At 33.8% G+C, this 18,107-nt stretch overlaps 1 protein-coding gene across 47 annotated transcripts in view; it reads left to right on the top strand.

Moving 5' to 3' along the window:
- RIMS2 (regulating synaptic membrane exocytosis 2) overlaps positions 1-18,107 on the top strand; it is a 583,728-nt gene that overhangs the window by 445,110 nt on the left and 120,511 nt on the right. For 10 of the 47 annotated variants that reach the window (XM_078072141.1, XM_078072147.1, XM_078072143.1 and 7 more), the window contains one exon: positions 7,354-7,526. The exons of 36 other annotated variants lie outside the window; for them this stretch is intronic. In XM_078072141.1, coding sequence (XP_077928267.1) covers positions 7,354-7,526 — 173 coding nt within the window. Of the gene's footprint in view, positions 1-7,353; positions 7,527-18,107 lie in introns of those variants that run through there. One more of the 47 variants, XM_078072139.1, reaches the window with a different exon arrangement.

Genomic DNA, 18,107 nt, shown 5'->3' with positions numbered 1-18,107 from the left:
AAATGAAAAATGAAGTTGTTTTGTTTTGTTCTTGTTGTTGTCATTGTTAGACTAATATAAATCCTGATTCTTTGAGTTTTAAAGAACAAAAGTGGAGAAAGAATATTGGTAGGCATTCAGCAGCAACTGTGACCAATGAATAGGAGTAGTAGACTTGAATTACAAACATGAAAGACCAAGGACCTATTCATACACCCCTAATAGCTAAATATCCAGATATTTGTTACAATAAAATGAGTAAGTGATATTTCTTGACTAATTAGAGTGGAGAATATTGAAGAAGGAGAAGTCAAAGGTAACACGAATTTCTCTGTTTTAGTTTAATATTGAGCCTATTAAATAATGCAGGGAATATAGGAGATATAAGAATAGCTGGTTTGAGGTGAAAGAGAATAAATTTGGTTTTGGTCACAATTGAATGTGATATACCTGAAAAACAACATGTGGTAGATGCCCTGCTAACACCTGGAAATACAAGTCTGAAGTTTGGAGGGTAGTGAGAGCAGACGATAAGGATTTATTCGTCATTACATGGCAGTGAAAATGCACAGATAATGGATCAGGTCATCCTGGGGGGGATATGCATAGTGTAAAGAAAAGTGGACTATTGATCAAAATTTGGGGAAAATATAATTTAAAATCAGGTCAGAGAAAGTGAAACTGGCAAAGGAGATTAAGAAGGAACAGTGAGAGAGCCAGGGGAGAAACCATGAGTGACATTATCTGAGAAACCATTCATGGAAACATTTCAGGAGAGAGGACTTCAATATTAGATGTAGCAGCAACATCAAGAAAGAACTGAAGACACTACTGGCTGGTAAATTAGGATATTTTTGGTGTTTTCTGTTTGGTTTTTTGTTTGTTTGTTTGTTTTTTTAAATTTTATTTATTTATTTATTTATTTATTTATTTATTTATTTATTTATTAGAGAGTGAGCGGGAGAGAAACAGCATGAGAGGGGAGGGGGTCAGAGGGAGAAGCAGGCTCCCCGCTGAGCCGGGAGCCCGATGTGGGACTCGATCTCAGGACCCTGGGATCATGACCTGAGCCGAAGGCAGTTGCTTAACCAACTGAGCCACCCAGGTGCCCTTCTGTTTGTTTTTGAGAACAGTTTCAGTAAACGGTAGACTAGAATGGGTGAAGAGTTATGGATTCTGAGGAGAAAAGTGGTAAGTGCATTTGCTAAGAGCAAAAGCATGAGTTCTGTAGCTACCTGAGATCTGCAGATCTGGAATTTCTTCACAGAACTGGCATTTCCATTTCTAAAATTGTGAGACATTGATGGAACTAAATAACAGATGATGAGAGCAGCTGATTACTAATAGGCATGTAGTTCCCACAGAGCCAAGCCTTTGTGAGTCATGATTGACTACTAGCAATAATTCCTCCTCTACAAATTCTCCAGGAAAAATTATTAATCTTACAAGTTTCCCTCAAACCAAAAGACAGTTGGCTTTTTAGTAAGTCTTGGCCGATAGGCTAATGGCTACCCTTTCTACTATTATAGTTCTTTCCCTTAAGCTGTTCTTGCTATTCCATCTTTCACAAGATTTCCCTGGATGAATAACTTACAGATAATGCATCTTATTGTCCCTTACTCATTGTCTCCTGATGAATCTCAGTGAATCCTACAAACAGTGCACATATTTCTAAACCCCATGCTTGGTGGTATACACCAAGTCTGCATTTGGTAACCACTTGGTAACTTGAAATCAACCATGGTGGGAATATTTATTCCTCGGAAATTAGCAAACGCTGTAAATCAGACCTTTTTCCTCTTGGATACTGGTTGTTAAACATATCAGCACATCACTGCATATACCTATCACAGGGAAGGAGAGGATTACGTGACTGAACTCTATTCATCTATCTTCACAGTATTTTATACTCTGACTTAATGCTTCATCCTGGAGATTATACTCCAGTATATAGTCCAGATAAAACAACCATTCCCTTCATTTCAATTCATTAAACGTTTATTGAGTTCCTACTACCTGCCAGGCAAGGATCTAGGTAATTCCCATTATCTGTACATACTAAAATAAGTAAGACAGTCATTATTCTCAGGGAGTTTATAATCTAAGCAGGATGGATAGATAGATAGATAGATAGATAGATAGATAGATAGATAGATAGATAGATGATAGATAGCTAACGTGTGAGAAAGAGATACATGATAAAATTGTAAGAAATTCATGAATAAAGTAGTATAGGAAAACTCCGGGCACTGACTAACTGTCTTGAAGGAATTAAGGAAGAGTTTCCTAGCAGGGATTTCATTTGCAGAATATTGTTTTTAGGGCTAAATCTTAAATTAGCCCTCAGTTTTCTGTAGCTTTTCCTCACTCTCTTCTCCCTCTCAGGTAGAGACCTTATTACACAATACCCTCTTTAGGAGTCGTATCTAAACAAAATGATCTCCTAACAGATTTTCGCATAGTGCAACATTCCTATCAAGCACTGATAAGAGCCTTGGCTAGGACAGAGGGGAAATCATCTGGAAGTAGCTCCTCAAAGAGGGAGTTTCTGCAATTTTGGTACTATCAAAAGACAACAGGACTCTTTGAGTTATGATCTGAAATACTGTAAAATAGGTTAGCAAAAATGAGAGCATCTTCTTGCTCACATGATTATTTCATTGACCACAGTGCCAAGACTCCCCCTGCTCTGTTCTTGTCTCCTCCAGACCCCCACATTGGTGTGGAGAGCCCTGTCCAGAACTTCAGCTTCTCCTTTACCTTCCAAAGATTATGTTTGCCCTATTTTTTTCCAATCTTATGATCTATTCATTGTGTTTTCTCTCTGAATATGATATGAATATTCCTCCAAGTATTTCTTGATGACATAAAACTTATTTTTCTTCAAACTTGGACTTTTTTCCTGCCTGGTATTTTGCAATAACCAAGTCTTGGACTAGATTCCCAGACAACAAATTGCAGTTTTCTGGTGAAATTTAATAAATCAAAGATAAGCAATGCTCAAGGCAACTCATAATCCCACTCCCGTGTCTTGTCTGAGAAGTTCATGTACAAAACTCAAACAACCTGAGTTGCTGAAATGCTGGTAGAGAAATCAAGCTGGGAAATTGCCTAATCTGAGAGCTTCATATGAGTATACTGGAGAAATGGAAATCTTATTTTAGAAATTTGAATTTACTTTTTTCTCAGGAATATTATTCTAAAATTTTAATAATAACTTTCCTTTTAATAGAGCTTTGATGATATGCTGTTACTTTCCACTATGGTCAGATGAATAGAGAGAACATTAACTTTTCTAGGCCACTTAAGAACGCTTTAGAGTCTGGAACATCCTGAAGAATAATAATTTCCCGTAAATTTTTCTAGTTCATGATCTACTTAATAGTAATGTACAAAACATCAAAATGCTGTCGGGAAAGGCTTCCTTACTGTCTTCCAAGATTTTAATGATCTCCAATCAGGGCACAATTTTCAGCTGAGATCATGTAATCCTATGCAATAAATCTTCTTTGTTTTTGTTCCATTAAAGAGAATGGTGAGCATATCATCCATTGTTGATCTGTCAGCTGTAAATTAATACGTGCTAATTGTTGAAAACATTTTTTATTGTATGGTGCCAAGGCAACACCAACTGTTTTCTAAATAAATGAGCTGATTTGCATTCATAACTACCTTGGTACAATAATAATTTAGCTGCTGCTATCTCACTGTTAAACTAGAAACTTTTGTTTACCATAATTTAGGCAAAGAAAAAAATACATTTAAGAAATTTTTTAAAAATGAATTGCTTTAAAAGTAAACTCTAATATTAGGTCATTTATGACTTTGAATTTTGGGGTTTTTGCAATTGTATATGTGAAGATGTTATATTCTAAGTATATTCAAAATATGTTCTTCTGAAGTTCTATTTAGAAAAAGATTTTTTTCTATTATTTCTCACTTTCTATATTTCTCATTCTGTGTATCAAGTGTAAATTTGTAAGGGAAACCTGATCTATACCCTAAAGGTAAACCTACTTAGTTGCCTAGAAGTAGACAGAGAAATGCATTTAATACAAGCCTTGAGAATGCAGTATAATCATCATCAAACTAGAGCTGTTAGCTAATTTGTATTCTTTCTTTATATAAACTTTTCCACTCAGTGTCTTTTTATTTAATGACTTTCTGCTTTAGGCATTGGAAATGAGCAGTTGCTGTGTGCTAAGCACACTACTGGGTATTTTAAATATATCATGTCTCTTACTCCTCGCAAGAATCCTTAAAATGAGATTTATCCTTATCTTACTGGTACAAAAACTAAGCTTCAGAGTTTAAGTTAAATCAAATTAAATCTTTGACTCTTAGGTGCTAAGAGAGTTACAAAAATAAGGAAGATACTGTCCTGGCCTTGAGGAGCTTATATTCTAGTAGAGGGTTTGAAAATTAAAAATGAACACACTTAAACACACACACACACACACACACACACACATCTTTAACAAGAGTTAGCGTGTGTTGAATTCTATAAAACTGTATATGTGTAATCTTATCTTTCCCTAAGTTTTGCATATCCAAAATTTTAGCTCAGCAAACTCGATTATCTAAGAGGTCTTAGCCAAAGATATGTGCAATGTACACTATGTGTGGTTTTTTAAAAAAAAAACAAATTCTTAAGCCTTAGGCCAGCCTGTATGTCCCTATGCATCATAGCAACAGGGTTAAAAGTCATGACAACTCAAAAAGACAAAGACTAGAGCATGCAAAGTCAGAATCCTAACTAGTGAAATATAAAAATCAAGTAAGATTTAGGATTCAGAAATGAAGGCATAACAATCAGACAAGAACCAATCAGGGAAACACAGAATACACAGGTACCAGTTGGCTTTGTGTATTGAGATAACGTACCAGAGACAGATATTAAAAATGAGGCGTGTTCTGTGTCAGCCAACAAGTGTCATGGATTTCCTGCTGAGATAAAGCTACTTCTCATCCTGTGTCTGGGAATCAGTAGTTCTCCATAAAATAATGGGATATGGATGAAGCTGGTCAAATGGGGAAGGTGAGACCTGAGGACAGAGTAGGAGTCAGTGGCAAAGTTTGGTTTCATATTTTAATTTTGCTTTATAAACATATTTTCTGAAATGAATCTCTTGGAGATATGTAAAAATGGTTATATTTTTATTGTAGCTTAGAGCAGTCTTAAAATAATGTATTTATTTTGGGGTATTTCTACCTAGTATTTTTTTCGGTAAAGATATACGTGGAATTGATACTAAACCAGTATTCAACTACTATCGAATCATCATCATCATCATCATCATCATTTGTCATTTATTAAACACTGTTATATGTCGATATTGTGCTAAGTGCTTTGTTACATACATTATCTTATTTAATCCTTGCAGCAAACGTAGGAGTACAGTTGTTGTCCATGTTTTAACAGACAAAAAACTGGGACTTATAGAAGCAATTGGCCTGAGATTACAAACCTCAGAATTTTATGTAGCTACGATTCAGACCAACAATTCATTCTCACTCCAGGGCATGTGCTCTGGTTACATTATTATTTCTTACTACCTCTTACAGTTAAAACTCAGGGTTTTTCATTTGCTTTTAGTACATTTTTTATATCCTGGCTAACTTAGATAATGTTGGATCCAACCATCGAAATGCTATTCTACACAATGGCTGAAGACATTGTCACTTTAAAATGTCACACAATGTCACAAAAAATTGTTTTTAATATTTTAAAGTGACTTTAGTTTGAAAAAGAATATCATGGACTAAATGTTCTCCAATAAATTCACTGTAAATAAATAATCTACCTTTAAAATCAACATGAAGGTTCTATTTACATAGGTATTTCCTGAAAAAAAGGCAGCGAATTTTGCAGAACTTAAGTGTATTCTCTTTGATACTTGGATTTACCCAACAAAGTTGAAAGTTAAAATGTACTAAGGAAGGCCAATACCTCACCTAATTTGAATGTATATTTCTAGATTAAGGATTTGATTATCAAATTTTAAGGAGCCTTAAAATTAATCCCCTCATTTTATATTTGAAGAAAAGAATCAGTCATTAACTCAAAAATATATAACTAGACACTGAGAGATCCTGGGGAAAAAAAAAAAAACAGATCATTTTAATCTGATTTAATGTTTATACTATACCCTATTACCATTCAATTTATCTTAGCCAGAATGTTTATATCTATCTAATATTTGCAGTGAATTGTTATTCTTACCAGATGATTTATTAAGTAAAGATTCTTCAAGTCACAGTAAATTGTTTATATAAGGTAATCATCTTTTAGGGCTTTGTGAAATTTGCTAGTATCTGTGATTAGAAAAATCTCCATTGCAAAATCGACCAAATAAGGATGTTTCAACATGATGTTTGAAGTGCATATAAACAAAGAAAGACCTATTAGCAGATATTCTCTTAACCCACTAGTAGCCATCAGGTAGTAATGATACAATCATAATTATTTATTTATATTATTAGATAGCAGACATGTATTATTTCTAATTTTCAAAACAACCCTGCAAGGAAGATATTATTATCCCTGTTATTTTATAAACAGGCTTGTAAAGGTCAGATAATTTGCTCAAGTCTACCCAGCTAGTAAGAGTTTTTCTTACTCCAGGTTTTCCAGACTCCAAAGTCTGTTCTTTTTTACATCCCAAGTGCCATGAACATAAAGCATTCATAATGGCTTGCAACTTACCAGAATATTTGACCACCCAGAACACCCTGCAGGCTGGCTGTGCCAGATAACTATTTGATTATTTCAATTCCAGGAAATTTGAACTATTGTAAATAATAATGACTTTTTCTAGTATTTCTAGGATTCATCAAAATTCCAGCAACCATGCAAAAATTAAACTCTCTTTTTTCTTGGCTTTTCTTTTAAAAAGTTAGTGTTTTAATAATTAGATTTTATATTATCTCTAGGTTTTCAGTGAAGCATAATGGATTACAAGAGAACCTTGGTGGCTACTAAAATTGGTCTTTATAAGTTACAATGGCAACCTTATACCTTTTTTTTTCAAATTCTATACAGAAATCAAACAATTCTACTTCCTTATATTATGTTTATTTCCCAGATTTTACCTAAATGTTCTTCCCCGGGGCCATTGCTATTGTGAAACTGTTTTAATGGCCTTCACTGGGGTGTGGTGAAAATGGTCTAATTGCCTTTGCTAAAAACAAGGTTTCATATAAATTGAATTTTTCTTTTAGGATAATTGCCATTCACTTTTGTTTTATATGCCACTGAGTGGGGTTTTGCAGTATCCTCTGTGGACAATTAAAGTGCTGAAATAGGAGAAGCTAATGATTGCTTTGTGTGGTAATACTGACAACCTCTGCGTGTTTGTCAATCTGTGTTAACAGTATCGATCAGGATGGGATCCTCATAGAGGGGCAGATAATATTTCCACTAAATCTTCGGACAGTGATGTAAGTGATATATCTGCGGTTTCAAGGACTAGTAGTGCTTCTCGTTTCAGCAGCACGAGCTACATGTCTGTCCAATCAGAACGGCCAAGAGGAAACAAGAAAATCAGGTGAGTAAGGGGACTTTAGCAGGAAATTCTTCTAAACATATTTTAGGAGGTCTTTGATTTTTCTTTAGATAAACATAAAATCCTGGATTTCAAAATGGTTAATACGTGTTGTTAAGGCAATAAGAAGTTCTGAACATATCACTATTATATTTTGGTCTCTATTCAAACTACTTGCACAGAAAAGTTTTATAGAACGTAATTTTCTTACTAGACTACTTGAAATCCTATCACGAGTTATTTTTTCATGCTTGCTGTTTTAAAAAGTAATTCTGTTATTATTATATCTTTCCTGAAATTAAAGTGATGGCTAAGTTAAGACTTGAATTTGTTAATGTTCCAAAGAATATGAAAAATAATATTTTGAAGGGTTTTTTTTCCCTAGCCTAATACACTTCAGTGATTCAGAATACATAAGAATATTACTTTTTTAGTAGGATGCTCTCCCATTCTCCTGAAACTTTTGGAAATGCATGGAAAAAGTCCTCGGCTTCTCAAGAAAATGTATAAATGTAATATATGTTAGTAAAATTTTTACTTATCACCTGACCTATAGATTTTATAGGCACCTAAGTTGTCTTTTTTTACTCCCATTACATCAGAAAACATCTGTAATGGAGACTACAACTTTTTTCCATGCAACTTTGTGACAGGAAAATCTGATCTAAAAACAATGATGACTGAGTGTTGCTTACACAGTGCTTCTTCTGGTATACACTGGAGAAAAAAGTATTCATCATTTAAAAGATAGAATTTTTGTTTGTTTTAGTAGTTTTCATTACATTTCTGTTTAATTTCATGTGCATTTTTTTCCTTGACTTTTTCTTTCTTGTTTGTGTTTATTTGCATGCCTTCGATTTGTGTTGCTTTCAAAAGCCCAAAGGGAATAGAAGAGGGAGGGCAAGAAGGGGATAAGCATGAAGAGATAGTTCATGAGAAGGAAGAGGTAAAGGAAGAAAAACTTAATGAGAATGAGAAAGGGACAGAGGTCACAAAAACATGTGATAAGGAGAAAAACAGACAATCAGGAGACGAGGAAAAAGCACAAGATATACCTGAGCAAGGGAAAGAAAAAGAACAGTGGAATAAAGAGGATTTGCAAAGACGATTTTCACAAGATGATGACAGGTAAAATTTGCTTATTTATGTAGACATTTCGCATTAGTAACGTAGTCCTTTTTCCTAATCCTAAAAACTATTTTGCCATTTTCATTTGGTTTATTTTCTTGTGTTTTATCTATTTAGCTTCTAATACAACTAATTCATATATTGGCAAATTATTATCAAACAGATTGACTTATGAAACAGTCTTTAATTTGTATCCACTAGCTCTGAGGGTCTGCTTTATTCGATTTTCTTTATGACTCTCTGAATCCAATGTGAATTTCCCTTAGTTCCTTTAATGTTAATTGCTGTATAACTTCTCCATTTGTAGAGTCAAAATTTTTAGAATGAGCTTCTGAAGAGCCTGAAAAAAATTGGCCTACTTCATAAAAAGTATGACACGCTGGAGATTAACTCTAAAAATGAGTGGCAAAATAGCTAGCAAAAAGTAAGCTTTATTCATTCTCCGGCTCCCTTGCCTCTTAGTTTTCTGGTGGGTTCTAGCCCAGTTTTGAGTACTGAGGAAGATTGCGAATCAGGGGCAATACTCTGTTACTAGGAAAAGGATAGATGCCCCAGGGTTTGTTAGAAGGCAAGCACGTTGGGTTAGCTCCCTCAAAAAATTTAGTCAGCTAGAGAAACTGCCAGAGAAGGAACTTTGAACAGGAAAGAAAGGGGAAAAACATAAGCAGCAAGGTATAAAAATAACTATGTTTTCATTTTCATAACACAGGCACCAAGTATGAAGCTATCTTTCTTTACAGTGCTGTGCTGAAAAGCACATCAGCACAAGTATGCAGTAGACTTCATCTTTCTGCCTGAGGAGATGAGGTTTCTCTAATTATACTTCTCAGAGACTGAGAATTGTACATCATGTCCATTTTGGAGGAATTTGGATTTCTAGTTGTCAATCCAGAATTTGATTTTGTGTTAGTACATAGTTGGCTTGATAAGCATACCTTATTATAAGCCAAACTTTGCATTATTTTATCTAGCTCCAATCGCAGTTTGTACTTATTCATAATTAATGAGAAAGATAACTGGGGCAGATGTTTATCCCTTCAGTATACAATTCAGTGGTTTAGTCTATGACATTTCACTTTTTGTCTCAGATTGGTATATTACTATATCTGTGATCTATGAAAGTTTCTGTGTAACAGACATTAAACCTAAAAGGAATCCTAAGTTTGGCATGTTAATGTGATTTGAATCTAAACTAGTAATTGCAAATCTACCTTCATTACTTATCTAACTTTCAATAATTACAGTGGTTTAGCAATAAAGACCATTTTTCTGATTTGTTGGGCGTAGAATAATTTCATCATTGGTTCACAGAGAAAAGCTTTCAAGGTTTCCTTGGAAGAGTTTCCTTTCTTTCAAAAGCAGAGCAAAATCCAGGTCTCTACTGTTTTTCTTTCTGTATACTGTGTAGAGAACACCTGAGCCCATTGGCGTTTGCCTGGAGCCAAAGTCTGACATACCTGGCTTGGTGGACAAAGATTTTAAGTTTTCAGTTTTTAATTTATTACTTTCTTTATCATTTCCTTTAGGGAAAGAGTACATTATTTTGCAGGGGAAAGGGAAAGATGGTATATTCCTAGCAACCTGAGACATCAAGGCACTGTACTCAGCTGAAGTAACTATATAATCCTTCTGAAATTATAAAGGGGGCCAGGCGGATGTCTCTAGGGAACATAGATTCTATAAGATGACGAGAAGTATCAACTGCAATTATTTGTAGGAAACTTTTGGTGTCACTAATTATTACAACATAAGATCTTGAAATTGCTTTCATTTCTTAGAATAAAATGAACAATCTTTATTAGAGGATATATGTCTGAGTACTCCCAGTAATATTTTGTTTTGGTCGTTGATGAACACAATCATAGATTGTTTAAACACTAAAAACAGCTTATGTGCTTATACGAAATTATTGGAAATAATCTTATGCTATAATACACCATTGACATTTTATGCCTTTTACTAGTAATCCAAGTTTTATAAAGGAAAAAAATTTTTGACTTCAGAATTTAAGAATTTATAGCAATGCTAGAACTTAAAATTAACACAGTGACTACAATGTACCAAATCCATTATAGTTGCTGTTTTCATTACAGTAATTGAATCTCATTGCATAATGCAGAATTATGTTTTTTTGTGGTCTAGTAGTCACATTAGAGTACGTCTTCTGAATATACAAGTAGAAAATGAATAGGAAAAAGTAAATTCAAAAATGGTTCATTAAATTTTTGAATATAATATTTTTCAAAGTTGACAAATAATATATTCATATTTATATATTTACATTTACATACATGTATATAAGTCAGGTTAGTGCCCCTATATCATTAATGATCTTTTGGTAAGCTCTAGAAAATCCAAGATTATTTTAACCATTTAAAATATTTTTTCTCAGTCTGTGTACATGTGTGCATGTTCTAAATTTTATATCCATTTACATTTGCCAATTATATATATATATCCATTATACATTTGCCTATATATATGTATATATTACACATATATATAAAATGGTAAGCTGGCTCAGAAAAAAACAGTGTTCAGAGTTCAGAGGTAAGGAGAAATCATTTATTCAACCAATATGTTCTCAAGCACTGTACTAAAAACTGGGGATAGAAATGAAATTAAGCATTTCTAAATATCTAAGCCTGAGAGTGAATAAGTTTCTTAGCCTTGTGTGAGTGGACATTTAAGGATAGCTTCATATCCAAAAAATGTTATTAATATACTTAAACAAATTCACAAGCATATTTGAGGAAGGAATTTGGCACAGAAAGGAGAGCATCTTAAGTAAATCTGCAATGGAAGATAGAAAAAACAAATACTGAAAAATATAGTATTGTCAAAACCAACAATACTGGTAGCTTTATGATCAAACTAGACTTATCTATTCTTCCAGGTTTTGTTCTAGGGCTATAAGACAAAAGGAAAAATTCAAGAAATTAGTTCTCTATAAACTTTTAGTTCTCCGGTAGGTCTGTAAATGCTAGAGAGTTATAATTTCTTTTTAAAGAGAATGTTCTTGAGATAGGGACATTTCTTAAAGGAAAAAGGTTGGCATCTGTTCAAATATTCATGAAAAACTGTTTTTAAGAGACTTAAGCCATCTAAATTGTGTAGATAAAAATTATTAAAATCTTTAGAATAGCAAGCAGAGTAATTGTTAATGAAATATTTATTGCTACTAACATGTAGATCAGAGTTATAGATTGGAGTTGAACATTTTCATGACCATGTAATGTAAGTTGGTACATACAGCATATTTATGCCCACATTACAGACTTTTAAAGGAGAAACAGTATGTCTCATAAAAGTAATTGTGGATGAGGAATGAATCTAAGATACCTGGATTCTCATCCTGACTCTGTCACATTTACCCGCTCACTTTGTCTGGGCTCTTTTGTTTGCCAGTTAGAGGAATGGATGATTCATACCCCTTCCCATAGTACACAGCCAACAGGAAAGGAAACATCTTCTGTTACACTGAGATTTGTCTTTATTATCATGAGCTCAAGAGATCATTGGTTCTGCAGCTAACCACTAGTAGAACAAACAGCTCAACGTAAGTTTCCAGCATTTGGCAGGTGTTTCCAGAATTTAGGTGACCAGTATTTAATACTCCATAGATCAAGCTGAGTCTTTCAGTTTTCTGGAAATACGTTTCAGTGCGAACTCATCCCATCGGGCATACTGAACGACTATGCTGTTCTACTGTTGTATTACTAGTGGTCTGTGTTTTCTTTTGCTTTTTTCTTTCTCATTAAGGCTGTCTTCTGGTTAGTACTACTGAAATCTTACAAGCTTGTGTAAGTTCTCCTCTATTTTATGATTGTGCATGAAAAGGGAATTTTTTAAAAAATACGTAAATATCACTCTTAGAATTTTGATTCTGTAAGTTTGGGGTGGAGCCCAGGAATTTGCATTTTTAAAACAAATACCCCAAGTGGTTATGATGCTATCTATTCTTTCTTTGGGGTTGCTTATATTTCCTAATGAATTTTATGATCAGCTTGTCAGTTTTGGGGTGAAAAAAAGCAGCTGGGATTTTGATGGGGATTTGTTTAATTAGATCAGTTTAGGGACTGTTACCATCTTAAAAATATTATCTTCCAATCTGTGAGCATGAGATGTTCCATTTATTTTCTTAACTTTCTTACAATGATGTTTTATAGTTTTCAGTGTACACATCTTACACTTCTTTTGTTAAATTTATTCTAAGCATTTTTGCGTGCTATTATAAATGGAATTGTTTTATTAATTTACTTTTAGTGCTGTTCATTGCTAGTATATAGAAATACAATTCGTTTCTATATATATATTGATCTTGTATCCTACAACCTTGCTGTATTTCATTTATTAGTTTTAAAAGGTTTTTTTGTTAATTCCTTAGGATATTCTATATAAGAGATCATGTCATCTGTGAATAAAGGTAGTTTTACTTCCTCCTTCCAATCTGAATGCCTTTTACTTCCTTTTCTTGTCTAATGACCTGGCTAAAACCGTCACTACGGTGTTAAACAGAAGGGACTCATAGAAAGTTCTTAAAAGAAAAAACCATATAGAATTACTCTGCATTAACTGTCACAGCATTTTTGAGGATATTTTCTCTGATGCCACTCACCCATTTTAGAATAGTCTGTGCGAAACTTTCTTTTAAAATTCTATGAGTATTTCTCCTAAACAACTGATGTATCTGCTTCACAGGAAACAAAACATTGTAGCCCACTGTATGTTCTCTTTACCTAGTCTATCAGGAAGTCAAGTTCATAGTCAACACCTATTAATGCCGTTCAATTTCTTGAACTACATGATATTAAAATTATATTACATATAATAATTGACATTTTCACTTTTGCCTCTTTTTTGAGGCTTTGCTTTTCTACTTCTATTTTACTATAATTTAGAGTTCTGTAACTTTTTCTTAAAACTTCCTCAAATTATATATGCTGCTCAGTCTTAACAGTTTTCATATTTTATTGTGCAGACTTTTAGAATTTGACCCCGTTACCCTTCTCTTCTTGAAATGCTTTTTTCTCAAAGCTTTTGTGATTGTACAGTCCTTTAATTCTCCGTCCATCTCTCTGGTCCTCTCTGTTTTTTCTGTGAGCTTTCTGTATGCCCCTTTTATGTTGATATTTTCCAGGGTCCCATCCTAGGCCCCCCTTTTTTTACTCTACACATTCTATCTTGTCAGTGCATTTTTAATTCCATGGCTTCAAGTACTATCAGTATATTAATGACTTCCTAAACTATATTTCCAGTCCAGATCTCTTTCTTAATCCTCCACCAGATCTATCCAGTCCTGTTCTGTCCATCTTCTTGTCTGTCCTGGAGACATACCAAGCTCAACATATAAAATTAAAGGATGCCTGGGTGGCTCAGTTGGTTAAGCATCTGCCTTCAGCTCAGGTCACGATCACAGGGTCTTGGGATTGAGCCCGTCATCAGGCTCCCAGCTCAGTGGGGAGCCTGCTTCTCCCTCTCCCTTTGCCCCTCCCCAACACTTATATTTTCTCTCTCTCTCTCACATATATAGATAAAATCTTTTTTAAAAATGTAAAATTAAATTCATCATACTCCTCACCAAACAAGCAACCAAAATGAATGGTCTGCTTCTCTTGTACTGTCTTTCTCAGTGCATGGCTCCCATATTCTTACACTTGCCCAAGTGTAGCAACCCGGACATCACTCTTTACTGAACACAATTCCCTGCCTCCAGTCACCAAGTCTTATGGATTCTAATGCTTAATCATTTCTGAAATATGTCCATTTCTCCCTAAACCTATTTCCACTTCATGAATTAATCTATTATCTCTTACAGAGATTAGTTTAGTAGGAAACTCTTATCTTTTAAAAATAATAACTCATAACTCTGAGCTCATTATGATAATAGCATTTATGAATTATATACTTTTAAAAGATGAGTTTTATGGTATGTGAATTAGATCTTTTAAAATGCTCAAAAAATACTAAAAAAATTTAAATGCTCAAAAAGTATCTGCAAAAAAAAAGTGAAACTGTGATCTAGTTTCATAGATCACACCAGGGTGCTTAAGATGAATAAAAAGAGTAAACCTGAAAGTAGATGGAGATAGGTAAGTTTTAGAGTTATGAAGCAGTTGGTTAGGTCTTCTTAATGAATAAATATGTAAGTTTCATAGGATTACAGTAAAATTGAGAATTGAAAAGAAGACTAAGCCAGCTCCTAAAGACTTGAGTGAATGAGTCAATGGCCATGAAGTCACCAGATGATAAGAGGAGAAAAAGAGGAGGAGAAGTACCTGTTGGCATAGCCAGAAGTCATAACTGCAAAAAAAAAAAAAATTAAAGTTAAAAAAGCATTTCAAGAAGAGAAGGGTAACGGGGTCAAATTCTAAAAGTCTGCACAATAAAATATGAAAACTGTTAAGACTGAGCAGCATATATAATTTGAGGAAATTTTAAGAAAAAGTTATAGAACTCTAAATTATAGTAAATATTATGAGTATAGTGGTGATAAATGCAGGTATTTTGTTTAGGGCTTAGTTTGTCAAGTGTGTTTTCTTCTATTCCATTTCTCCTTAAGAGCTACCTTTCCGTAAAATATTTATCTCTCTCTTTAAAAAATTCTTGCATACATTTTTAACATCACCAGGGTGCTTAAGATGAATAAAATACAGCCCTTATTCTTAAGAAAAGGTGATGACTTTCTTTTCCCCTTTTTTATAGTCCCAGATTTCTCCTTTGCACGTAAATATAGTTGTTGGCCTGAAACTATGAACTCTATTTATATACCAAAGATGCTCAGTTAATAAGTAAATAAGCTATTCTCATACAAATTTGGAAAAATTACTGGGTTAGTTGATTCTCCATCATACTATTTTCTATGTGTGGTGAATCTGAGTGTGCTTATGACTTCATGGTCTCCGTATTGGATCACTGAGTGAAAGCTCTGAGACTTGATTATGTATACAGTCTAAAGAGAAGGAGCATTTGACGATACAGTACTGAGAAGGCACAGCTACTAGAGTGAGAACCTGAAGAGGGAGGAGGGCTTTGGGTCAGAAGCATAGGTGGATAAGGGCTTTGGATGGAGATGGAGAAGCATAGGTGGATAGATTGGCTCAAAGCAGAAAAAAGGCAAATATGAAAACAGAGAAGTTAGCCTGGGAGCTGGGAAGTTGGTTGTCACCACCTGAGAGGCTTAATTTTCTCAATCACGTAAGAGGCAGAATGTAAGAGTTTGTAAGTTGAATCAGAGGTTTGATTTGAAGATTTTGAATAATTGCTGAAGAAAATTGGAAAAGTAGCTGACCAAAGACAAATTAAAAGGTTGATGAATAACTCAGTAAATCCAACTGAGGGACATTTCCAAGAGACACCAGCATGGGAGAGTAGTGTGATCTTTTCTAGCAGTACTGAGCCAATCCAAGTGTAGGTACAGAAGTCAGGTTGTAGCATTTGTGGAGGATGGGAATTTCGATGGGAGGGGCTGTTAGAAAAATAGTAGTGGAAAGAAATTAAGGGTTCTTATGTAAATATCAATGCTAGACAAGAAGGAAGAAAAGTCCAGACAGGAACTGATATACTAGGAGAAGGTAGAGAAAATTCAAAAATTGGAAAACTATGTCATGTAGTACAAAAGCGAATTTGGGGAACTGGAAACGTGAGAGGTTTTAACATCACAGTTTGACATTGAAACTTAAGATTGTGTGATGGAGCTATTTAACTAGTTAACAAATTTTAAGACATAGCCATTGGAGCAAGTAGAATAGAGTGGATGAAAAGAGTAAACATGAAGGTAGATGGAGATAGGTAAGTTTTGGAGTTATGAAGCAGTTGGTTAGGTCTTCTTAATGAATATGTAAGTTTCATAGGATTACAGTAAAATTGAGAATTGAAAAGAAGACTAAGCCAGCTCCTAAAGACTTGAGTGAATGAGTCAATGGCCATGAAGTCACCAGATGATAAGAAGAGAAAAAGAGGAGGAGAAGTACCTGTTGGCATAGCCAGAAGTCATAAGCTGCAAAAAAAAAAAAAAAAAAAAAAATTAAAGTTAAAATTAAAAAAATAAACTTTTAAGTAAAAGTAGAAGAGAAATATTCAAAAAAAGGTAGCCAGTAGTTAGAAATATTACAACCTATGAAGAAGGATAAGTATTTGTCACTAGAGAGGACTTCAAGGGAAGGAATGTGTTCAAGGAACACATTTTAGTTTTTTTAGTTTATTTTAGTTAAGACAAGACAGAGATTGTTTTGTTGACCATAATGAAAAGGGTTTGGAATAAGTAACAAGAGTATAGCTTTGTAATAGAGCCACCTGGCTTTTCCTCTGCTGTTGGTGTCACCACATTTTTGGGGTATTCTTTTCAGCTAACTCATAGTATTTATACTTCAATACCACATCTCTATTTTTTGATATGAAATTAGAGGTCAGTGTTAATTAAAATTTACTCCCACATCCTACATAAATTTTAAGAGACTTATAAAATTTAATGGACTTCGTAATGTAATCATTATTAGCAAGTCTGTTAATTTGTATTTCTCTGATAACTGGTTATTCTATCCTGTTACCACCAGAAAATCCTGCTCAGAGATGTCTACACAGATTCATTTTTACTGATGAATCAATTTCCCTATAGATAGAACAGCAATTGAAGATTATATACATTTAAAATGTCTATTAGCCTTCATTTATATATTGAACTTTTGTTTTCTGGTATTACCACCATTGGTTAAGCTATAAGTAAATAATGTTTCTATGGACTTATCTTCTATAATAGATAAAATTAGTTTTGTTGCTCTTTTTTTCATTTATTTCTAACATTTTCACTACTAGCTGCATGTTAGAGAGTAAAATAAATTTACTGTGAAAGTAGAGAAACAATTAAATTGGAATGACTTTCACCATACAAAATAATAGCAGAAAAAAACTACTGCAGTAGTTTCCATCATATTTAATCTTTGTTTTTACAAGCCAATAAGGACAATTAATCTACAGTTGTTATTCTAAACTAAATGAAATATTTGGAGCTAGTGACTCCTAGCAGAACTACAGTTATCCCTTAGGATGAACAAATTTAACATATAGAAGTTTGATTTTTATAGAAATAATAAAAGTAAGATCAAGTTTAAAGTCGAATTTTCATGCATGAATATTATTGGCAGTATATCAGTATAATGTGGTACTATATAGTATGGCTTCATTTTCAGCTTCTGATTCCCCATGTAGAAAAACGGGATCTAATCTTAAGGAAGCAAAAGTCATGGAAAAAAATCCACAAATACCTGGCCTGAGACTTTAGAACCTTAATGACACAATTCAATCTTTATATTTTAGCCTTATTTTGACTTCGGTCTTTCATACTTACTGATCTTTCTCCTTACAGGCTCTTGCTTTTATACTCTTGTGTATATGCTCACATCAATTCTTGTGCCTAAATTGTGGTTTCTTCCTTTCCGTTTATGAGTAAAGTACCTA

This window comes from Halichoerus grypus, chromosome 5 (genome assembly GCF_964656455.1).
Source record: "Halichoerus grypus chromosome 5, mHalGry1.hap1.1, whole genome shotgun sequence".
Classification (NCBI taxonomy): domain Eukaryota; kingdom Metazoa; phylum Chordata; class Mammalia; order Carnivora; family Phocidae; genus Halichoerus; species Halichoerus grypus.
This window is presented reverse-complemented; position numbering and strand designations above follow the sequence as displayed.